Source organism: Peromyscus californicus, unplaced genomic scaffold (genome assembly GCF_007827085.1).
Source record: "Peromyscus californicus insignis strain IS unplaced genomic scaffold, ASM782708v3 Scaffold_4__1_contigs__length_199733344, whole genome shotgun sequence".
NCBI classification, from domain to species: Eukaryota; Metazoa; Chordata; class Mammalia; order Rodentia; family Cricetidae; genus Peromyscus; species Peromyscus californicus.
In genome coordinates this window covers 113,130,445-113,154,810 of record NW_026294562.1, presented here as the reverse complement: position 1 = coordinate 113,154,810, position 24,366 = coordinate 113,130,445, and the positions used below count along the sequence as shown (strand labels likewise).

Sequence of the window (24,366 nt, the reverse complement as noted above, 5' to 3'; positions counted from 1 at the left end):
AAATGAGTTGCACAAAATACTTTAAACAAGAGTAGAAATATGCATACAGTATAACAAAATTAATTTTAAATTTGTATCAATAAACTAAAATCCATAGCATTTTAAAACATTTTTAAACAAGTTGCTCTTTAAAAGTAGATTCAATAATCTATCCTTTTATCTTATCATATCTATATCCTATATTTCCATATCATATCCCCCTTTTTTCTTCTAGAAAGAGATTGACTATGACCAATAACAATTTGTAACCAACAACCTAAATAAAAATAAACATCCATAATCCATTTTTTGCGAATGTAGGCACAGTGTTTTAGGCTACTTCCTGCTGATAGGGGGCACTGGTAGTCTTATGGGGATCCTGAGAAAATTATGAATTATAGTTAAATCTTAGCTGTAGCATCTATAAGGCTGCATTGTCTGAGCCAGTTGCCTGGAAGCCGTTCTAGATTTTGGATCATCTGGGCCATGGTATCATCAGAGACCTTTCAGGGGGTCTTGGCTGGTCAAACTATATTAGCTTCGAATCAATCCATAGGTTCTAATCTTCTGTGGAAACAAAAGCATAACCTCTTTCCAAAGAAACACATCCTTAGATCCAAGTTTTGAAGTCAAGATATCTTTAAAATATACATATTGGTTTAACTGAGTAGCCTTTACAATCAAATGTCTTTCTGCAGTTAAAAATCCCAAACACAATATAATCCAGACTCTCTGTGTAATATCCATCTTTACATGGCTTATTTTTTATATTACCTTTCCTGTCTCTTTAAAGACTTTATTTTTTATAACTATTTCTTTATATAAGTGTTCATATTCCTTTTCCTCTCTCTTCCAAGCCTGCATACATTTTTACATACACCGTAAACCATTTAGAGGTTTATTTAATCTGAATCTGACTTATTGTGAATCTATTGCTTTAAACTGTAGAATGACTAGGACCCACTTCAGTTTTCCAACATGGTGGTAATACGTTTACTGCCAACTCTGGCTCTGGGAGCCATGTGTACCACCAACTCTCGGAAGCAGCGGATCTATGCTTTCATCTAGCAACGTGTAGCCCAAAAACCTTTTCTTTATTTCCTTTATTTTTTTTTTTGGTCTGTACTAGCAAAAGCTATATCCACCATGCCCCATGTTGAATGACTTACAGATACCACTGTGTACAGTGGCAGGAATCTTCCATGCTGCCGGTCAAGTCCACATGCGGCAAACCCGCCATACTGTAGCTAGCAGTGGTTGGCCTGAGAAACACACTAGGAAGCTGTTTTTAGCTCCGTTTTAGAATCTTTTTTTTTTTTTTTAAGCTTTCTCAGGTTTTAGGTGAAAAATCTTGCCCCACATTTTGGCGCCATTTGTAACTGAAAGTTTTTCTGTGTCCCAGCTGGCTAGCAGTTGGGACAAATCTCTCTCACCTGCGGTTCTGCAGCTGCTCATAAAATAATCACTCAGAAGGCGCTAGAAGGAATGGAGGAATGGGAAACTGCAATCAGGATGTAATGTATGAGAGAAAGATAAATAATAATAATAATATAAAAGAATAAAGACTTTGCATAGCAAACAAAACAAATGAGAAAAGGAAAACATGGCTTATAAAAAAAATTTGTAAACTACATCTGATAAGAGGTTATTATCCAAAGTTGATGAGAGACTCAACAGCTCAATAGCAAAGAAATAACCTGGTTTTTAAAATAGGCAAAGGACAAGCATAGATACTTCTCAAAAGAAGATACACAAACAGCCAATAGATATTTGAAAAAAAAAATGTTGCATATCAGCATCATCAAGGAAATGAAAACCAAGATCACAATGAAGTTCCATGCTATATCTGTTAGAACAGCTGTCATTAAAGAAACAAACATAAGAAGGGGTGGAGGATATGGAAAAAAGGGAATTTTCTTACAGTGTTGGTATGAATATAAATTGGCACAGACATTGTTCAAAGAAGTATGGAAGTTCTCTAAATAAAAATAAAACTATTATACGACTCAGCAATCCAACTATTGGGTATACAACTGGAGATGTGTGTGTGTGTCTGTGTGTGTGTGTCTGTGTTTGTGTGTGTCTGTGTATGTGTATCTCCAAAGAAAATGAAATTAGTATGTCAAAGAGACAAGTGTATCTCTACAGTCACTGAAGCACTATACTTAACAGTGAAGGTTAAATTAAAGTAAGCATCCATCAGTGGGTGAATGTATGAACAAGACACCATGTACATATAGAATGGAATATTACTCAACTTTATAAAAATACAAGGAAATCCTGTCACTTGAGATAATATGTATGAACTTGGAAGACATTGTGCTTAGTGAAATAAATCAGGCACAAAGAGACAAGTACTGTATGTTCTCACTTACACTCAAAGGCTTTGAAATCACAGAAAGAGCATTGCTAAGGCGTGAAGTTTGTGGAAATGGAGATGCGTTAGTCAAAGAGTAAAATATTGGCTATGCAAGATGAATAAACTATAGAGATCTGTATAGCATGGCAACTATAATTAATAGGGTATTATACACTTGAGATCTGCTGAGATAAGCTATTAAGCATTTTTGACACAGATAATAAAAAGGGTAACTATGTGAGGTGATGGATCTATTAATTAGCTTCATTTTGATTATCCTTTTACAAAGTATATCATGTCACAAATCAAAAGATTGTGTTGCACACCATGAATATATTCAGTTTCACTTGTCACATGAAGTTGGGCAGGGAGAGCTAACAGCATTTTCTAAACCCAATCGCAAAAAAATTCATATTGTTATCTCTTAATTATCACAAAATTCTTAGAATAAAAAAGACATTTTGTTTGCTTTGATCTTCTTAGAGAAAGGTACTATGGTGGGCTTTGATTCTAAAGAGGAAGCAGAATTTCTTCATTTCTGTGGTAGAAGATGCTGTGACTGGGTCAGCATTATCTCTGGCCTTACCCTGCATCCAGTTAGCAGTACCAATGTGGACAGTTAAGTGATATTCCCCTTTCTCTCTGAATCATTTATCTGCAAAATTAGATGATAAGAGAGTCTGTGACCTCTGTGGTAACTACGATTCTAAAATCCTCTGAGTCCCTAACTTCTCTACTCTGATGTGGTACTGATGCTGTAATTCAGACCTCATTAGCCTGTCCCAACATGAAGTCTTCAATAGTCAGGGAGGCAGAAATTCAACACGGCACTTTTCTGAAAAACAATCTTCTGATAAGGAGGAAAGAGAGCTGATGGCAGATGTAGAGTGATTAGCCACTGCAGGCAGGCAGGTGGGGCACTGGCTCTTAGTGAGTGAATGATAATATGCAACAGTATTATCACACAAGGAACGGTAACCTATGAATTAGCTCCCTGTGTACCGTCTGAAGCTTCAAGTCAGCCTGCTGGATCTTTGCTGTTTCTACAGAAGAAAGGACGCAAAGGAGGAAAGACAGACTGATGTGCCACATGAATTGCACATGGTTCTAACCCTGTTCTTCCATGAGTCATTTCTATGGGGTCTCAGCTTCTTTATCTGCTAAACAAGGCTCTGCAGCAGCAGATCTGGAAATGTCCTTGCAGGTCTCTGGCTATCAGATGCTATCAGCTCCTGTCTTTTCTTGACATATGCCTGAAAAACATTTTCTTAAAAGACATTCCTTTTCCTGGTTTTAGAATTTAAAGAATTGAAATCACGAGTTTCAATTCTCAAAAGCAATTAGTTAAACAGAGAAAATCAAGACAGGGCATTTACAATTCAGTCATTTTTGTTTGTTCTGAAGCAGGGTCTCCCTTAGTCTAGCCCCTCCCACCTCAGCCTCCTCAGTACTACAATTACAGGCATGTGCCACTGGATCCAGCTTCATTAAAATTCTTGAAACTGAAAACTTAAGGGCTACTGAAACAAAATCAAGTTGTTTGTTTTTTTTTTTTTTAAAAAGATTTCTGTAAATCCCTAGGATGTTATAAGTGAATGATCTTCAATTACCTTAGTAATACACACTGTGAAGCCTCAATAAATAGTTGTTAAGTAGTTACCTTTACTGGAATGACTTTACAAGGAAATAGCTAGTCATCCCAAGTTCCATTCAGTTCTAGTGTCCTATGATATATTTATTGAGTGCAGAGAAGACATGTAGGGGAAAATAAAGCTAAGATAGGCCTAATGGATAAAGTACCACCCATAGAGCCAAATGGACCCGAGCAAAAATATTGTTTCTGTATTTACTGTGGCACCTCAGGCAAATTTCTTGAGAAGGGGGTGGGAACAATTTTGAAGGAAGTAAAACAGGGTTAAGGAGTAAATGGTCAAAGGGAAGGGTGAGACTTGAATGTGCAGGAAAGATCTCTCAGAGACAATGACATCTGTTATGAGAAGGACTACAAGGAACATTCTAGGCAGAGAAGAGAGCCAGGTATTGCTTAGAATGTTTTAGAAAGAGAGAAAAGGGCCCAGCAGTTTAACATGGTGAAAAAGCAGAGTGTGACTGAAAAGGGAGAGCTCCTGCTGGTCTTTCTTGGCCTGGTAAATTTTATTCCAGTTGCAATGAGAAAAACCTGAGAAGTTTTAAGTCAAAAAGGAACATACCTGTGGAGTTCATTGTAAAATCTCCCTCTCGTATAGAGACTGGATTATTGGTGAGCCGTAAGAACAGAGAGCTGGAGGACACTGGACAGCTCAGCGTGGTGAAGTTGGAGAGAAGTAAGTCAGACTTAATATCTATTCGGGGGTACTGTGGATTAAACAAGACAACATATGTAAAAACACTTACCAAGTGCCTGGGTCAATTAAATGCTTATTACAGATAAGAGGATCTGATATAACAGGCTGATTGCAGGCCCATATGTACATCAAAGAAGAAAGTGATGCACACTTAGGTCAAAGATCTAAGGTGCAAGCTAGCAAACTGGACCAATAGCTCATTTGTATTCCACATGGGCAAGTCCTATTTGCTTGCTATAGCTTCCCTGTAAGTTGAGGGGCGGTCTCTAAGTACTAACATTCATGAATCTTTTTATGGAATATGCCAGTCAGGGGCATTATGAGTGAGGTGGAATAAAGAGTTTAGTATAAATATTCCATGTGAGGTATCGACTCTATGCCTGATGTCGTTCCCGAAGCCATCTAAGACCAGCTAGGGATGCAATCAGGAAGAACAGCTGGAAGTTGGGTGTGACGTGTAAAATCCAGGGCAAAATGGAACTCACAGTGATAAACTGTTTAACCACCGCTCACCCTGGTCGAGTAAGTGACTGGAAGAAGTCATTTATCAGCAGCTGGAGGAACTTCAGGTCCAGCTGCTGCTGCATGCTAACAGGTGAGACAATAGGTGAGTGGCAGCGTTTGTGTGTTTATGGTGTCTTGAACGCCGACCTAACTTTCAGAGCAACAAACTATTGCTTCTCCTTTACCTCCAATCTCGTGCTGATTTCTCTTGTGGTCACCACATCTGGAATGGTCCAGGGAAGGAAATTCTTAGAAAGATAGTTCAAGTCTATGGGTAGGAAAGACTGGTAATGTGTTTGCTGTACAATCATGGGGACCTAAGTTCGGATCCTAGTACCCACATGAAAGCTTGAAATGGCAAGCCTGTGACCCCAGCGCTGGCAAGGGATGGAGGGAAGACTCAGACAGGAAGGGTTCCAGGGCTTTCCATAGCTACTCTAGCATAAACAGTGAACTCCATAGCATAAACAGGTCTCACACTGAGAGACCATATATCAAATAATCATCATCATCATCATCATTATCATTATAATAATAATAGATTAAAAGAGCAATAGAGGAAGATATCAGATGTCAACTTCTGACCTTCATTCACAGATGCATGGATGTATGTACATATGTATGTATGAGTATGTGTGCACACATAGCATACACACATGCACACACACACACACACACACACACACACATGCATGCACATAAGAACCTTACAGTTTAGCTAAACTGACACAGTACAAAACTATAAAACTCCACTTCATCAATTTGGCATTCATACACACATCTTGTTGTCACACTTATCTTCAGATTAAGATAACGTAAAATGACAATGATGTTTCCACTTCACATGACATGGCAGTCCCTCCTCTTTCCTTGACAGAGGATATGAAGCTCCTCTCTCTTTATATGAGGGCTTTTGTACAACACTGGCTAGTTAACCCTTTGCCTGTTATTTTTATTCCTATTCCTGTTCATCTGAGTCACCAAGGATAACAAACAAATGATGCTTATGAGACTATTCCACTGCCTCCCTTCTTCTCTTGGTCTCCTGGAAACTTACCCGTCCCTCAAAACTAAGCTCACATTCTAATTTTTTCTATAAACTTACCAAGACATCATCTCCTGACTTACACCATCCTGGCTTGAAACCCTTGCTCTGTCTTGTGGTATACAGGCTTCTCAATGGTTTCAGTTGGCAATGGTCAAAGGACTAATGCACGGTACTAAGAAAACATTATAGTTTGATTCATGAAGTAGAGAAACTCATCTGCCCCTAAATTAAACCACAATCTCAGCCCAGATACTGTTTCATCTTAAAGTGTTTAAGATTAGGCACAGTAAAATTTAAAAAAGAAGATAAGTGATTGTCAAACATCTGACTTCAAAAGTAAGCTGAACACTATGAATCATGCCTGCCTTGCAGGAAGGGTAGAACCTAATCGATTGCATTTTGGTGGTTTTCTATATCTAGCCCATAATTATTAAGTCCCTTCTCTGGATCAGTCAATGTTTTCCTAAACTGTTCGTGAGCATAGTGGAGAACATGACACTGCCTCTGACCTCAAAAGTCAGTGAAGGAAACAAAGTAAACAAACTCTAACCTCATAAGACAGAATTTTGTGTATGACAATGGAAATGGATGGAGTTAAGGGAGGTCCTGAAAAAGCACTAACCAAAAAGCTGGGTAGTGGTGCACGCCTTGAATCCCAGCACTTAGGAGGCAGAGCCAGGTGCATCTCTGAGTTCGGGGCCAGCCTGGTCTACAGAGCGAGTTCCAGGACAGCCAGAGCTGCACAGAGAAACCCTGTCTCAAAAAAAAAAAATCAAAAAAAGGAAAGAAAGAAAGAAAGAAATGTGTTTCTCTTTTATCTCATGTGACTGTGAACTGTAAACCTCTTAAAGGTAGGGACCATACAGTGTATGTCTACATACATTGTCTGAACACCCAGCTCAGATGACAGCAACCTGTCACTATATATAAACTAGTGCATGAATGTGAATATTGCAATGAGATGAACCTGTGGGGGCATACAGTGCATTTGCATTAATTTTAGCCTCCCACAGACATTCTTGGCTGATTATCTGTATATCATCAGCCCTGATAAGTAGGAATGTCCAATGTTTCATCTCACACTTGCTAAAACTATGATGGACGGAACAGGACTTGATTCTTTGACAACCAGAGCTTTGTGGTGACAGTTCTGTGCAGACTAGTAGCACAATGGACTAAGAAGGGACTGTGACTCTGCCATTTAATAGCTGTTACTTGTCTCTTGGGACATCCAATTGCTCAGCTTGGAGCGAGATTAATGTTCTCTTCTACCTGACCCAGTAGACATGCTCTTGTTTTATAACTAGTTTGAGAGTAGGTGTAGTGCCCAAGACACTTGTAAGCTGATAGGATGTGGCTTGGCATATTCCTGTGGTATTGTGGCTCCACAGTAAATTCCCATTTGGTACTGGTATTAATCCCAGTGAATTTCCCCTCCCAAACCAATCAGAGTAATAATGAATCACTCTCTTGCATTTTCTATCAAGACAGCTCTTTGTGATTTCTAAACGTCCCGTCTGGATTCAAAGAAGCTGGTTTCTTCATGAGTGGTTGGAATAAGACTTTTCTTAGAAGCTACTGAATATGGATTAGTTTGGATTGTTTCTCAGGAAATAAAAAGCAGGCTCTGGGGTGACCACTTCAACATTTAATTGGGTTAGCAAAGAACTACAAATAAGAGGTTTTCCTTAGGAGGAAAGCATGTTTACTGCACCCAACCCCTTAGGTGGTAGATTTTAGCCTAACTGCTGGCCTTCAAATGCAGCCTTTAACTCAGGCACCATTACAGGAATATAGCAGAGCAGAACTGTCACATTGAAAACTTAACACATCACAGGAGTTCACTGGACCCCAGCCTCTCATTAGATACAAATACAGAGCTCTCCAACTGCCTGGCCACCTACAGAAGTCATGTTTGCAGCAGCTCCAAAGGGTTTGCATCCTAAAAATTAGAAGGCTGGACCAAGGAAACTGCCCAGCATTTGAGACAAAGCCACTAAGGGGCTGGTGACCTGTACTTTAGGGTAACTGAAGGTTATTCATGTCTCTCTATCTTTTCCTCTCAGACACATTGTTGCTGTCACTGGGTGATATCCCTCTGCCTGGATCCCTCAAAGAAGTAGTTTCTGTAACAAAGACAAGCAGGCTGTACTCAGTACCAGGGGCAGTTATGGACCGTGTGAACAACTTCACGAGAAGGAGGCCGAGGGGCCATTCAGACTTAGCTTGAAGTCCTGGCCTTTGTTTTCTCTCCACATTCAGACTGAAATGTGATTCCCCTGGCTTTCTTTTTTGGAAAATACCTGTGATGAGTTCCCTGGCTAGAAAGAAAAGCTGCTGACAGGAAAAGCTTCTGCTGGGAAGGGGGCTTCTTCACTCGTTCTCAAAGGAGACAAATATGCTTGTGGAGGGATTGCAGGCCTAGGAGAAGAGGTCAGGATCCCCCACAGAAAAGGCCATCCTTAATGGTAGATGAGGCTGAGAATTAAGCAGTTTCCCCTTTGAGAGTTGGGACATGGGCATAGAGCTTAGACTATGGCGGGGGGCACCTGCAGCCTCCTCTACTACAGAGAGGCACCTTGGGCAGATCGTTTGACCTCTCTACACACGCTCTCTCGGGGAGTTATGAGCATTAAATACAATCGTGAATATAAGTAATGAACACTGGTGCAGAACAAGGTTTCTTATGAAATGGGTTACTGATTTGATAATAGTACTTACTCCCTTCAGCCAAAACAAATGATGTCCCCCATTGCCAGGTGCTCTGTGAGTAACAGATCCATCCTCCTCCTTGACTTCAGGAAGTTCACTGTTTCATAAAACACACACACACACACACACACACACACACACACACACACACACACACACCCTGCTCTTGAAGAAGTTCCAGGGTTACACCAAGCCCACTTGGTTAAGTAGCTCACAGGCTTGTCATCTCTCTGAGTAGCTCTCCAAACTCAGCTACCTCTACCTCCAATTTGCTCACAATTCTCAGTGTGCTTCCCATACTGAGTGTGTTTTGTTCGTCTCCTATGTGAGCATGGGGATCATGTATGCATCTAATCTATTCATCTGATTTGTTCCTCTCAAACAGCGAGTAGGCCTCCGCTCTGTTCACCTGATCATGTAGGCATCTTCGGAAGCTGGTGGCCTTTGACACCGTATACAGAGGACTCAACCCTGTCCTGGACTCCTGGAAAGTAATCTCGCCCTCCATCTTTAAAAGGTTGGGCCCTGATTTAGTTGGCCCCATTGTTCCCAATTATTGCTTTGATTCCAGCCTCAGCTCCAAGTCTACTTAAGAGGCTAATAAATCTCCTTTACCAGGAGATTATGACAATGATTTGAGACGATGCAGCTTCTATGTGCCCAACAGTTCCAGGCACAGAGCCAAATGCCAAAACCAGCTGATTCCATTCTTACCCTCAACCGGGTCCAGCCAACATAAGAAAACTAAAAATATAAAATATGTGTGCACGTATCCTTCCAATTTATACCTTCCCTCAGCTGTGTGCCAGAGGATCAGCTGAATGGGAAGACACAAACAGCTCCAGGAAAAACACTGGCAAGTGCTTAGGCAAACAGATCTGAAGAGGGTAGGAATCCGTTTACTGATTACCCATATCCTCAAACCTGGGCTGCCAGAGGTGTATTTAAAACGAGACTGGCAAGCAGGGGGTAGTCTTATAACCTGCCTTTCACGATCTGTCCCAGATAACAACAAAAAAGTAATATCTGGGTTATTTAGCATTATTCACCGGTCACCATGCTAGATGATTTACAGTACAGGCATTAATTAACCCATGAGAACCACTATGTGACAGGACAGCGTGGACTTCACTCAGAAGTTGGCCTGCCAAATAGGAGTTTGGGGCTATTAGTTTGACCAATCAAGTAACAAGTAAATGGTTTAGGAAATCACCTGCTGAGCGTTCCACTGCCCGAAAGGGAAGCACAGAGAGGGTGAACCAACACAAAGCCCTTTGTGGGTGAAAAGGAGAGACGCTGGATTGGAACCCAAGTGGAAAGATCTGCCCATCCCCAGAGCCCCCATGCGGTGCAAGAACGGGGACGAAAGGGGTGCACGATGCAGGGGAGGGGTGTCCCAGGTCTGGAAAGGGGCTTGTGAGCCTTCCTCGCCTCGGGTGCACAGGTCAAGCCTCTTCCCTCCCGCGCTCTCACCCTCCCAACCTTATTTAGAAACCGTGTCCCCGAGACAGGAAGGGCGGCGGGCCGAGAAGCACGGAGCGTCCCGGCCTCATTTCCTTTCGAATCCCCCTGTGGAATTTCATTTCGTACGGTGAGGAAATCGGAGCGCGAGCCCGTCGGCTGCTCGGCTGCTCCGGGGCGCCTCCCCCACCGGGGCTGGAGACCGGCTGCTCTCGGGCGCAGGTCGCGCCGAGCGCGGGGCGGGGCCGGGGGGCCGGGCGCCAGTCCCACTGGCTGGGGGTGAAAATTGCTGCGAACTCGCGCTGTACCAGGCACCAGCTCGAAGCGTTTCAGGCTTTATCGCTAATCCCTCCCAAGTCACTTTACGGATGAGGAACCTGACGCCGAGAGGTTGGGCAATTTGCTCAAGGTCACACAGCGAGGATTTAAAGCCACAATCTGTATCAATCCTAAATACCGTGTTCTTTGTGTTCATTATTTTGCTTGATACAGAGGTGGCCACAGGGCTGGAGTTGACAGCTGGAAGGGGAAGAACATGAAAGGGGCATAGATGTGGGAGCACTTCTCACCTGAGGGAGGAGGTCAGGTTGGCTGGGCAGGAGCCACGGGGCTCCAATCGACGCCTGGCCACAGTGTGCAATGGATCCGGGTGGGAGGACGCCGAGCGCCTGGAAGCCAAGCGGGGCGGGGCGGCTCTGGAGCGAGCGAGGGAGGGGGGATCAAGCTGCGGGCCAGGGCCTGACCCTTACAGCGGGAGAGAGGCCCCGCCCCCGCCCGCCCCCTCTGCCCAAAGCGGCCTCTCATTGGACAATCATGTTGTCCGTCCCGCCCCGCCCCCGCCCTGCGAACCTCCAGCGCCGCGGAGCGCTGGGGCGGTGAGAGCAGCGCGGCGTAGAGTGCAGGCGGGCTTCGCCGAAAAGCCGGACTCGGCCGGCGCCGGGTTCTGGGATCGCTGCCTGCAGCCATGACCCTAGCAGTCCGTCCCTCTGCCCCGGCTCCGGGCGTCTGATATCCCTCACAGACTCGTACAGCTGCTGGAGAGGCGGCCGCTGCCCCCTCGTCGCCCTTGGCGCCTTACTGGACTCCCTATCCGGAGCTGGGAGCAGCGCGGCCACCGGCGCCCCCGTGCAAACTGGGGGTGTCTGCTGGAGCAGACCCCGCCGCTGCTGCCCGCGGCTCTGGCCATGGCCTGGCGGGGCACAGGGCCGAGCGTCCCGGGGGCGCCTGGAGGCGTCAGCCTGGGGCTGCTGCTGCAGTCTCTCCTGCTCCTGCTCCTGCTCCTGCGGCCGGCACTGGGCTTCGGGGACGAGGAGGAGAGGCGCTGCGACCCCATCCGCATCGCCATGTGCCAGAACCTCGGCTACAACGTGACCAAGATGCCCAACCTGGTGGGACACGAGCTGCAGACGGACGCCGAGCTGCAGCTGACAACTTTCACGCCACTCATCCAGTACGGCTGCTCCAGCCAGCTGCAGGTGGGCGCCCCTACCCCCACCCCGGGAGGGACCCAGTAGATAGGGACTCCCAAACTCCTTCCTTGGAATCCTTGACAGATCGAGCCCCCTGTTCCCTTCCTCACTCGAGGGTACAACTTCTGGAAAAGTGATTTCCACTCCGCACCCCACCCCCCATTTTTTCTGTCCCTGTTGGAGACTAGAAGCCAAAACGTTGTGTAAGTCATCTGGCCCGCGAAAGAACCCATTCTTACACCCCGCCCTTCCGTTTTTCTCCCCTGCCCATGTCTGGCCAAGCCCCTAACCCCAGAGGAGCTGAGGGTTATCTTTGCCAAGGATTCCGGCAGCCGCTGCTTGGTGGGCGAGTCCTGGCAAGGCAGCCAGTTGCACCTAAAACTTGGACAGAGTGATAAGGAGACAGAACTTCGCCCTTCCAGGTCACTCATCGACCTCCTTTCTCCCTGTATTTTTAAGTGTAGGTTACCAAATGAAACATTTCTGCAGAATGCCCCCGTCATCACCCTGCACTCTTTAGAGGTCATACAGGAAAGAGTTGGCTTGAGTTATTTCTTGTCCTTAGGGTTGGAGGCAGGTTTAGTGTTTGGACAGACTGAAAAAGCTCCAGGAAGGTAGTTTGCATATCAGAAGAACTTTTTTTCTTTTCTCTCCCCCCCCCCCCCGCCCTTTGGGGGGCGGCAGTTATTAAAATGTTAAAACTTACATATGTGTAATGATACAGAAATTCTTCCTTCCCTATTTAGTGAGATTAATTTGCATATACAGTGTAGTTATAATTTCGAATCTACAGCCAACTTAATGGGGAGATGGATTGGAATGAAGTTTTAAAAACTTAGCACTGGTCATGTTTTGGTTGGTGAGGCTGGGTGGCTTTAATATAGCTAGAAAAGAGGGTAACTGGTAAAAAAAAAAAAAAAAATAGAGGCTAGAGTTGTCCAGACTGAAACCTCGAGAAATCTATAGTTCTGGCTGTAGAGAGATAAGAAACAGACTTACAGTTTACTTACCAGCTCATGTTTTTACATAGGTCATTTTAAAAGCTGGATTGTGGTTTCGGGAAGATGGTTGGGATTAGACCTGTTGCTGGTGAAATATCCCTGTGGAAGTTTCAGGACTTCAAAACTAGGTTCTAAAAGCTTAAGAAATGATCCTCTCACTCTCAGTTTGGAAACAGCGCATAGTTGACATCAGTGGCAGTTTTGCTGGAGAAACAGCTTTTGCAAGGATATGTATTTTTAATTACATGTATCCTGAGGAAGCAGCCAAGCTGTTTTGAAAGACAAGACTGGATCCCTTTACATGCTGGAAAATAGTCACTTGTAACTCTAGACTTCATAGACAACATCTGTAAGGAGCCAAGGAGACTGTTTATCAATGCTGGAGGAATTGAGGACAGCAACTGGACTCTCGCCTGCTGGTATTGCAATTTCAGAGACTTAACATTTACATCTTCCTATTGTGCTTCATTATTATTCATTGAGGAAACGGAGCCAAACGAATCCCTGGAGACCAGAGAACCCCTGCCCCCCAACTCCTGTCTCCTCCTTGAGTCTAACAGAGTCTCAAATTAGTACATTTTCTGTTTAAATGTGAGATGGACTTTTGAAAATTAAAGTGGAAATTAGGAAAAAATAGAGTGGTAACAGTATCTATATTTTCTTACATTTATTTTTAAGGTGACCAGAGAAAGGAGGATAAAAGGCAAGCACCTGTCACCTAAGTGACCAAGTCACTTTATCAGACTCTGTAGATCTTTCAGATGGTAGCTAGAAGGAGAGGGATATTGGAAGTCAGTTTTTAAAAGTTTATTTTCATAAGTTTTATGTGAAAAGATTATGTAATTCTTCATAAATTTCTTACTTATTCATTCATTTATGTTCCTCTGAAATGAATTACGAGATCCCAACTAAGAAAACTGTGTAAAAGTGATGGATTATGAGGCACTGGTGTTTCAGGTCAGAATAAACAGACATATTCCCAGTAGGCGGGCTTAAAGGTAGATATTGCCTGGAAGCGTTCACTCAGCTTTGTGCATTTGCTCAAAACCCCGCTCATTGTTTTCTTTGTTTGTGTCATTTCTTCCCAGTTCTTCCTCTGTTCGGTGTATGTGCCGATGTGCACCGAGAAGATTAACATCCCCATTGGCCCGTGCGGTGGCATGTGTCTTTCAGTCAAGAGGCGATGTGAACCAGTCCTGAAAGAATTTGGTTTTGCCTGGCCAGATAGCCTGAACTGCAGCAAGTTCCCACCCCAGAATGACCACAACCATATGTGCATGGAAGGACCAGGTGATGAAGAGGTGCCCTTGCCTCACAAAACTCCCATCCAGCCGGGAGAAGAGTGCCACTCCGTGGGAACCAATTCTGATCAGTATATCTGGGTAAAAAGGAGCCTGAACTGTGTTCTCAAGTGTGGCTATGATGCTGGCTTGCACAGCCGCTCCGCTAAGGAGTTCACGGACATTTGGATGGCAGTGTGGGCCAGCCTTTGCTTCATCTCCACCACCTTCACAGTGTTGACCTTCCTGATCGATTCATCCAGGTTTTCTTACCCTGAGCGCCCCATCATATTCCTCAGTATGTGCTATAATATTTATAGCATTGCTTATATTGTTCGGCTGACTGTAGGCCGGGAAAGGATATCCTGTGATTTTGAAGAGGCGGCAGAACCTGTTCTCATCCAAGAAGGCCTTAAGAACACAGGATGTGCAATAATTTTCTTGCTGATGTACTTTTTTGGCATGGCCAGCTCCATTTGGTGGGTTATTCTGACACTCACTTGGTTTCTGGCAGCAGGACTCAAGTGGGGTCATGAAGCCATTGAGATGCACAGTTCTTATTTTCACATCGCAGCCTGGGCTATCCCTGCCGTGAAAACCATTGTCATCTTGATTATGAGACTAGTGGATGCTGATGAACTGACCGGCCTGTGTTATGTCGGGAACCAAAACCTCGATGCCCTCACCGGCTTTGTGGTGGCTCCCCTCTTTACATATCTGGTGATCGGCACTCTGTTCATTGCTGCGGGTTTGGTGGCCTTATTCAAAATTCGGTCAAACCTTCAAAAAGATGGGACAAAGACAGACAAGTTGGAAAGGTTGATGGTCAAGATCGGGGTTTTCTCAGTACTGTACACAGTTCCTGCAACCTGTGTGATTGCCTGCTATTTCTACGAAATCTCTAACTGGGCGCTCTTCCGGTATTCTGCAGATGACTCTAACATGGCCGTTGAAATGTTGAAAATTTTTATGTCTTTGCTTGTGGGCATCACTTCAGGCATGTGGATTTGGTCTGCCAAAACTCTTCACACGTGGCAGAAATGTTCTAACCGATTGGTGAATTCTGGGAAGGTAAAGAGAGAGAAGAGGGGAAATGGTTGGATGAAGCCAGGGAAAGGCAATGAAACTGTGGTGTAAGACTAGCCAGCTTCCCCACTGTCCTCATTCTGGAGGAAATTATGCGGTGGATCTCAGTTTGAACAAACTAGAAACACTTTAGCACCCCTGCTGTCACCCCACCACCCAGCATCATAAAAGCGATGATTTTGCTGCAGACTTTGGAATGATCCAAAATGGAAAAGCCAGTTAGAGGCTTTCAAAGCTGTGAAAAATCAAAATGTTGATCACTTTAGCAGGTCGCAGCTTAGAACGGGGAGGTACTGCTTAGATTCAGTGTGGTGCTTGTTTGCCCCTGCTGGGTGGGATTTCAGCTGTGGGTGGATAACTTATGGGGAGAAAGATTAATCTTTTAAAACTCTTTTAAATCTTAAATAGTAACTAGGTCTTTCAGATAGCAAAGTGATCTATAAACACTGGAAACACTGGGGTGGGAGACGTGTTGCAGAGTTTGGTAGTTTGGCTGGTCTAACATAAACATCTTCTGGCCTACACTGTCTGCTGTTTAGAACTCTGGAGCGCACTTCCAAGAGGTGGTGTCAAAAATCCTTCAGTGCCTTTGTCGTAAAACAGAATTGTTTGAACAAACAAAAGTACTGTACTAACCCACGTAAGGTATCCAATGGATTTCTCCCCCTCTCTTGAATTTCAACATCCCTATTCTAGGCAGCCTCTGTTTTCTTCACTTTACACTAATGACTCGAGAAGAATTATTTTTTATAGGAATTTTTTGCACTGCAGCATGCCTAATGAGGGGAAAAGGAAAGGTGATTCACTTTCTGACAATCACTTAATTCAGAGGAAAATGAGATTTACTGAGCTGACTTCCCTTACCGACCCCAGAGACCTATTGCATTAAGTAATGTTAAGCAATTGGGACTTAAAATATTTTAGTTTGTGTGATTGCATCTAGGCAGACGCCAGTCTGGAAGAACTGAAATGTTAAATTTCTTGGCAACTTTGCATTCACACAGATTAACTGTGTAATTTGTGTGTGTCAATTACAATTAAAAGCACATTCTTGGACCATGACATAGTATACTCAATTGACTTTAAAACTGTGGTCAACTTGCATTCATAGTGTGATAGTGCCTTTCCCCCCTGTAGCATAAGAATGTTATCGGAGTTTGGTCTACTTACCACAATGGAGACTTATTCAACTTTGCAAAGGCAACTAAGGACAGCAGATCCAAATACTTGGTGCATAATTGTTCCTTAGTAATTGGCAAAGGCTCCTTACAAGATTTCATTAGAGGCAGTGTGGCCTGGAGTATTTATATGGTGCCTAATGAATCGCCAGAATGCCAGCCAGAAGCTGGATTGGTTAGCAGGGGATATGGTATAGACCGTATGAAATGAGCTGCAAGGTCTAACAGCATGGGTCTTAATTGCCTTTGCTGGGGTATCCAAAGCTTTTAAAATTTATGCTTTAAGTCCCTCACAAGGGGGTACCCTCTAGCAACCTATCAAAAGTTGCAATTCTTTTAAAATTGTAACTGGCCTTTCTCTTAACCTGCCTTAGGCCTTTTAATCACCAGATCTCTGGGACAAGCTGTTGTACATGTCACAGGTTGCTCTCCTCGTATTTCATACCTGTCTGCTTCAGCAACTGCAGTTATTTATTGATTCATGCCTTGTCCTTTTAGGAAGAAAGTGCTTCATGTTTTGTCCATCATACTTCATGGAGAGACATTTCACAGGCTCCAAATCATCCCAAATAAGTCGTCAAATTCTAGGAATATAAACTTTTAAAAGGTGGGGTTTTGTGGGTTTGGTTTTGTTTTGGTGTTTTGGTTTCAGCTTTATGTCTATGACTTGACCTTTTCCCCCCACACCCTTTGTTTTTGTGAGTTACGTAGCTGCCTGCGATCAAGATGCACATAAGGCCCAACGTGTGTTCAGGAAGGAGCATCTTAGGGCGGGTGACATAGAGACCTCCATGAACCTGGGTGGCCCCTGATGATTTACCCAGTCTAAGTACCTAGGCTGGACTAGGGCGTAAGGCTCTAGGAGCATGAGAACTGATCCCTGGAAGGGCCAGTTGAACTCCTGAATGAGCTGCCTATGAAATATGAAGTGGAAACGCCCTGGGTTGCCTGCAGACAGTTCCCATAGCTGTCCAGGGCCCTGGAGTGTGCACCCAAGGGCAGATTCTGCCCTTACTCACGCTCTGCGCTGGTGTCTTGGGAGTTGTGCAGTGACTCCAGCCCAGGAAAGGGGTGGAGGACCAGGCAGTAGCTGACTGCCTTTTGCTGTGCAGGCTCTGTAATGCAATTCTTGGTGATGCTTCAGTGATTGTGGGACCAAGACAGCACCCTCTAAAGGGCTAGGCAAGAAGTGGGTGCTGGATGTGTGTCATCAACAACCATGACAACAGCGTGCCCTTGGGTGACCCTGGCCACCTGCATTCTGAGTACTGAAGCTAGTGTACTGACAGTTTTTCTGTCCTGTCAGTCACTTGCCTTTTCAGGGAAGTTATGTCTAAGCAAGGGGGCTGGCAGTTCAGACTGGTTTAGTAGTCTTAGCAATGTTACAGAGTTGTTAGGCCTTCCCTTTCATATTCCAGATGATGGAGAATGTTTCCAGTCTCCAGGAAAAGAACCTGGTGACTGAGGAGCCCTACCAATGCCCTTCAAGTGACTTTGTCACTGCCTCACACCTTTTTTACTATTTCCTTCTCACACATCTCTTCCTAGGTCTCTTTCCCTTTCCAAGATTCCTTCTAAATCAGTGACAGAGAACATCAGCTTTGCTTCATGACAATCTCCATATAAACCCCCTAGGACAATCAGAGTAAACCCCAAGGACTGAGCTCAGGCATCTACTATGGCCTTGGGCATAAGAGGGTCAGGGCTTGGAGTGCTCCATGGGACTTACACAGGTGTATTTGGGAACAGCAGCATGCTGAGGGGCAAGTTAGGCTTATTTGCCTTTCTCTGAGATCTAGAATGAGTATGTGTGACTGTAATTTTCAAGAAAAGTCCTCAAACTTCCAGATAGTCTATTAAGCACAGCTCAGGGCACCTCTGCCTGACCTCGTCTTTGATAAAACTCCTTTGTCTTGCTTCGTAAAAGCCAAACCTTGGGGCAGAGGAACGCTGTGTAGGGTAGAAGTGGCCAGAACCGCCTGGTTGAACTACTCGGCTGATCGTATCTTTCTTCCTTTATGGTGACCCATTTCCTGGTTGCTGGGATGGCTCCTGAGCTGGCACAGTGCCCAGAGGCCTGAAACCAGGGAAAGGTGACACTGTTTCCTGAGATGTTCCCTTATTTTCTTCTCTCCATCACGCCCTCCCTTGGACTCCCTAAACCTAGAACCAGAGAAATACCCTTCTCAGATCCTGAACTGTCTGGCCCTTCCTGACATCTCCAGCCCTGTGCTCACAGAATTACGTGTCTTTGGTATTGAGTGCAAAGTGGGGTCATGGGTCACCAAGATGGACTTGGCATCCTCAGTCCTAAAAGAGCAGGCACAATGGAAAGAGGTTTCACCAGGGTGCCATGTCGGCTGTGGGGCCCATAGCAGCAGCAGTTAGGAAAGGAAACCAAGAGGGCACAGGCTTTGGCAGGAACTGCCTAATGTATAAAGTCCAGCCTGTGACGGAGGGCATCGGAGAGCGTGGCTATTCCTGGCAGTCCTGACCGGTCCCCGGACAACGCTCTTTGTTCTTTTATTGCATTTGACTTCAGAGTCCCTGTCTGGGTTTGCAGTATGTCTAGCAAAGGACCCCCAGTTATCATTTTTCCCTTCATGCCTAGGTCAAAGATCTTGAAACTCCTGGGGGAGCATTTTGCTCCTCCAAAAGGTCACATGCTGAAGCCCCAAGTAACAGATTTTGTTCCACTGGCGCCTGGATAGAGCTCTCTGTTACTGTCTTTTGCCAAGTCCCCCACCCCCACCCCAGCATGCCTCTTCACCTGATAAGCACATTTGCCCTGGTGGTAACTTGTTTTTCTTTCTCATTTGTCTTACTTCCCCTCTTTGCAGCAGCCAATTCCTAGTATTCACCCAGGCAGTTGGTAGAGAGTCTTTGGAATCCTTTAGGAACCACATCCTCCGAGCCTTTGTGCCTTCCTGATCTCCCACAACGTTCTGTTAATGACCACTGTCATCCCAGAAGGCTTCTGAAAGGGGCTAAGGGCAGCTCTGCATCACAAAAGTTGTGTACACTTCAACATCCTGCAAGTTTAACAGGCTGAGGCCCGGACTTGACTGTGGGCGTGGGGAGAGTTAAGTTGCTTTCTAGAGCTTTCCTAGTGGCCATCCAGGTGGTTCTGAGTTTCCTCTACCTCACAGAGATGGTGTGAGGCTTTGGAAGGCCCGAAGATGAAGGCCACTTTTCTCTTCCTAAGAAAGATAAACCAAGTTAATGATCCCGGTCTGAAGAAAGATCAAATATAGTTAGAGTTGTATCGGGCAGCAGTCTCACTAGTTGCTCTCTGGCGTTTTCTTGGAGCCCCATGCCTCTCCACAGCTCAAGAAACCCGGAGGCAACCTTTCAGATATTGATATAGAGGTACCAGGCAAACCCTGCTCTACACGCCCTGCATAAATTGCTGAATTTCAAAGGAAATAGACCCTCCTTTCAAGGATGTACAATAGTGTGTCTGCATTGATGTCTGTACTGTAAATTTCTAATTTATCACTGTATTAAAAAAACTTGCTATTTAATTTTTGTATTAAAGGAAAATAAAGTTTTGTTTATTAACTGGTGTGTGGTTTGGTATGTTTTTGAAGGTATATGATAGTCCCTGGGAAGCATACATACTCAGCACTGAGAAAGGGATGGATCAGTTTGTTTGGTAGATTGAAAAAATGCTCTTTTGGCTAGTGCTATTTTTTCCCTGTGGGATTTCTCCTGGGTCATCAAACCCCTACAATCCAAAGTCAATGCAAGCAAGTGGATCACATGATACTTTGGATGTAGCTAAAGTTCCCAAGCTGTTACCCCAATGACACCATCCTCCCATGGTATTTCTGAGAGTGGCCATCTTTTCCTTTGAAGTTTAGTCTAGAGTCCTGAAAACAGATTTCTTATGCTGCTGGAGCTCCAAGTCTCTTACACAATGGTTCTGTTTTGTGTATATCTCATCGTTCTGGAAAAAAAAAAGTCATCTTGGGCTAATTTTCTAAGTTGGGTGGTCTCTGCCCCTATATCCAGAGAAGTCACTGGACAAAGCAGCTACGTTAGCATTGGAGGTGAGATGTGGTTCGGTGGTGGAGTGCTTGGCCAGCATGTGTGAGACTCTGGGCACTGCAAAAATAAAACAAAAACCATCAGGACATTATCATCATCTCCACTAATATGGACCACACAGAGAACAGGAGAGCCACTGCCAATGCAGATATCTGCTGATGTCATGGTTGAGATGTCCCTCTTGATTTGCTTTAAATGCTTGCCACCTTTTAACTTCATTTGAATACCACCCTGCTTGGGGGTGAATAAAAAGCTCTGTACAAGGATTTGCAATACTATTCTCCTTATCTGCAGATTTCTATTACAATTTTATCGCAAACCCAAATGAAGGGAGGCATGTAATTTAAATTCTCTTCCTTGTAAGTCAGGCTGTGTTTCTCATTTCATTACCTACTCATTAAGTAGTTATGAAGTTAAGGGAAAGTCAACACAATCTGGAATGAATTCATAATAATCCCTTGCACTTGTAGAAACACTTTCCAACAGAAAATACCGAATGCGATTTTGTTTTATTCTCAGGGTGTTTCTGAAGTAAGTAGGGCACGCATTGCTTGCAGAGAGAAGCCAAGACTTTCTGAGGGTGAGAGTAACCCAGTGGGACATATGGAAAGCCAGATTGTATCATGTCAACCTTGGGATTTTGTCTTTTTTCTATGTGAGATTTTGCTCTCATTTAATATTAATATTTTGAGAGGTTGTATTGTGCCCCCTCAAAATATGTGTTGAAGTCCTTCTAATCCTGGCTATCTAAGTATCACCTTATTTAGAAAGGGGGTGTTGGTAGATGTAATTAAATTAAAATGAACTCATATTACATTGGGGTCTACCTTAACCCTATAATTGTTATCCATCAAGTAGAGGTACACATAGACACACACAGACACAGAGGGAAATGTCACATGCTTAAGAGTTTGAAGTTCTGTAGTTATAGGCCAAGAAAGAAACATTGAAGTTTGCTAGAAGTCTCCTGAATGAGAAAGGGGAAGACATGAAGGATTCTTCTAGGAGCTTCACAGAAAGAATCATTATGGATTTCAGGTTTCTAGATTGCAGAGCTGTATGAAAATGAATTTCTGTTATTTTGACTTGCCAATAGAGATCACTTGTTATGGAGACTCCTAGGGAACTGAAACAAACTCATCCTTAAAATCCATCCACTTCATCCATTCACAAGGTTCATTTGAGACTAAGTGAAGACTGACAGACATCCCTCTAATGAGTCCTGCCCATGAGCTTATGGTTTTTAGGGCTTATAAAACATAATCCTTACAGTACATAGTTTTATCCATAAACTGGACACCTCTAGAGTAAATTCCATGATCCCTGACACTCAGTTGGTTTGAAATGAACTTGGCTGATTTCCCACCCACCTACCCCCAGTGGGAGATCTGTGTGTAGGGCCAAGACCCTAACTGGAATGCAGGCTAAGGATTTTCAGCATTTCTGTGCTGAGAACTGAGTTTTCCCTTTCCCATTTTAGCCTCCACATGCGATCATAATTTTAAAGTTGATCTGACTCTTGACCAAAGAGGTCAGCCTTGGCCTCTTGTTTTTGGAGGTTCTGTGCCCAGAAATAAACTGCACTGGGAGAGGGGCTCAGTCTTCTAAGTTCTCCTTCTCTAGGCAGCTAAGCCAGCAGGATTGATAGGATCTACCCAGGGTTCTGTAACTGTGTTGGCCTTGCTGAGGTTTCGTCCAAACCGCTTCAAAATGGACCTTGCCATCACCTGAGGTTCCTAGAGAGCCCTGGCCTCTTCCTCTTCAGACTCTTTCATTCTAAGATTATAAGATCCATGGCTCAATTGATCAGCAGCCTTTCATGGCAAAAGATTCTGACTTCAGTTCTCACGATGAGAAAAGATAAAATGGAATGAATTTCATTCCATTGCCCATGAGTTGCTTGATTTCCATCAGCTTCCCACCAGGATTTCTGTCACCACTGAGAGGGAAGTGTTCTTCCTCTGAGGACTATGAGTTTGAAAAAAACTAGAAAAGAAATGGGAATCACATGGGAAAAGATCACAAATTCTGCTGCAGAGCCTAAGCCCAGCATCTACATACACATTGTGCATAAGACTCCAAACAGGGCGAAGTTGTTGCATTTACATAGATACTACAAAGAGACAGGGGCCAGGGCTTCTGGGAGGAAAGTAGGTAGTGTGGGCCATGAGACATGGAAAAGAGAGTGGGATCAGAGCAGAGCCTTGGGAAGGAGGGTGTGCCCTCCTAGAAGCCACCCCTGCTGGCAACAGGCAGTCTCTCTGAGCCAGGTGTCACACCCAAGCCTCTTTTTCCCATAGGGATTCCTGCTAGATGGACAGGGAGGAGGAACAGCAGAAAAGGCTGGGTTTGCCTCTGGTGTTTACTAGTCCTGACAGATTAGGTTTCTTTTTCCAAAGGTTAGCTTTCTGGAGCCATTTCTGTTCCTGTCTCCAGAGGCTGTAGTTTCCTCAAACAACCAGTTTAAGGCAAGCCAAAGAACAGTGGAGTACTGTGTGAGACTTAGACTCCCTCACATCCAATCCTGTTTTCACCCAGGAACGTGCTTGATCTTGTGGCCAGGCTACCTTTCTAATGAGAGATTAAATGATTGGGTAGCCAAATTTCCTGAAAGGCCTGAGGATTGATTGCATCATTCCATTTGCTGTGCAGTAAGTGGCCAGGGTATAAATCAGGTGATAGAGTGAAAATTCACAGAGAAAAACCAGACATGGTTTTGCCATTCCCCCTCACCTCTCTGCCTGTGCATGTGCGCATGTATGTGAGGAAGGGTGTCTTTTCCCCTTGTCTGGAGTGCCTGTTCTGTCTTTCTCAACTAGCTTCTGTGTATTCTGTCATCGGGATTGAACTCTTGTTTTCCCTCACCTGGGAAGATGCCCGTGGTCTTCAGACTTGTCGCTTCCCATTTTCTTTTCTTTTTTCTTTTTGGTTTTTCGAGACAAAGTTTCTCTGTGTAGCTTTTTGCGCCTTTCCTGGAACTCACTGGGTAGCCCAGGCTGGCCTCGAACTCACAGAGATCTGCCTGGCTCTGCCTCCCGAGTGCTGGGATTAAAAGCGTGCGCCACCACCATGGCTATTGTCGGCCTCGGTCTTTGTTTTGAACGCTGGGGCCCTTCCTGTGCCATCTGAAATGGTGCGCACATGCATCCATTTGCTCCCTAGATGAAGCTCCCTGCGGACTCCGGGCAGTCGGCGTGTTTTCTCTACCTGCTTCTGCATCCTAGAGTTGCAGCTGGCATCCGGCACTTGTTTCAGGTGTATCTGGTGGGGAAGAAAGAGGAAACATGGGAAAGGAATTAGAAAAGGGGAGAAGGAGCGGGTGGGAAAGGCAGGGGCTTGACCAAGTGACGTGAGACTAGCCGAAGGAAACCAAAGGTAACTAAAGCCATCGCACGGCAGGATTCTATGGAGAAATGCTAGGATGCTAGCCTCAGAGGACATTCCAAGCCTCAAAGATGGGTTACAGAATAAAGACCTGCCATCCGGTGTTACCTATTCTAGGTTTCTGTTCCTTGCCTTTTCTTCTTCGCTCTAGCAAGTATTTGCAGAGTGTCTCTTGAATATTCAACACTGGAGTAGGCCAGGAAAAGAGAGAGCAGGTGATTCAAAACAAAACAACAAAACAGAAAACCAAGCAAGACAAAGTTCAGCTTTGAGTCCCCAAATGCAGATCAAAGAACAGAAAAGGAACTTAGGTCGTAGTAACAAGATTTAAACCTGGAAAAACCACTGCTTTGGAAATGCTGGTTGAACAGCAGACTGAGGGTCCACTGTGGGCCAGCCACTGTCCTGGAAAGTTACTATGAGAAACAGCTACCTCCCTTGACCCCTCCCTCAAATTGGTGGAACTAGTTTGTCATACCTATGATATCATTTCTTCCTGACCTAAGTAAG

The 24,366-nt window shown here is 44.4% G+C and overlaps 1 protein-coding gene and 1 long non-coding RNA gene across 9 annotated transcripts in view; one reads left to right on the top strand and one right to left on the bottom strand.

Annotated features, from left to right (window-relative positions):
* LOC128095350 (uncharacterized) overlaps positions 1-11,183 on the bottom strand; it is a 36,723-nt gene extending 25,540 nt beyond the window's left edge. For 5 of the 8 annotated variants that reach the window (XR_008213230.1, XR_008213224.1, XR_008213228.1 and 2 more), the window contains exons 1-2: positions 10,978-11,183; positions 4,549-4,693 (exon numbers count right to left, since the gene is read on the bottom strand). This is a non-coding gene — a long non-coding RNA (uncharacterized LOC128095350). Of the gene's footprint in view, positions 1-1,412; positions 1,456-4,548; positions 4,694-10,977 lie in introns of all 8 variants that reach the window. The other 3 variants (XR_008213227.1, XR_008213225.1, XR_008213231.1) reach the window with 1 other exon arrangement.
* Positions 11,184-11,233: 50 nt separating this feature from the next.
* Fzd4 (frizzled class receptor 4) lies at positions 11,234-19,987 on the top strand. The gene is made up of 2 exons (XM_052714207.1): positions 11,234-11,883; positions 13,967-19,987. The coding sequence occupies exons 1-2, from the start codon at positions 11,593-11,595 to the stop codon at positions 15,293-15,295; spliced, it is 1,620 nt and encodes a 539-aa protein (XP_052570167.1). The 5' UTR covers positions 11,234-11,592; the 3' UTR covers positions 15,296-19,987.
* Positions 19,988-24,366: the final 4,379 nt, after the last annotated feature.

Excerpts from the sequence above, each read along its gene's own strand:
- Fzd4 (XM_052714207.1), top strand. The coding sequence starts at position 11,593 with ATGGCCTGGCGGGGCACAGGGCCGAGCGTCCCGGGGGCGCCTGGAGGC. Across the intron at positions 11,884-13,966 it reads GCTGCTCCAGCCAGCTGCAG|TTCTTCCTCTGTTCGGTGTA; the intron begins GTGGGCGCCCCT and ends ATTTCTTCCCAG.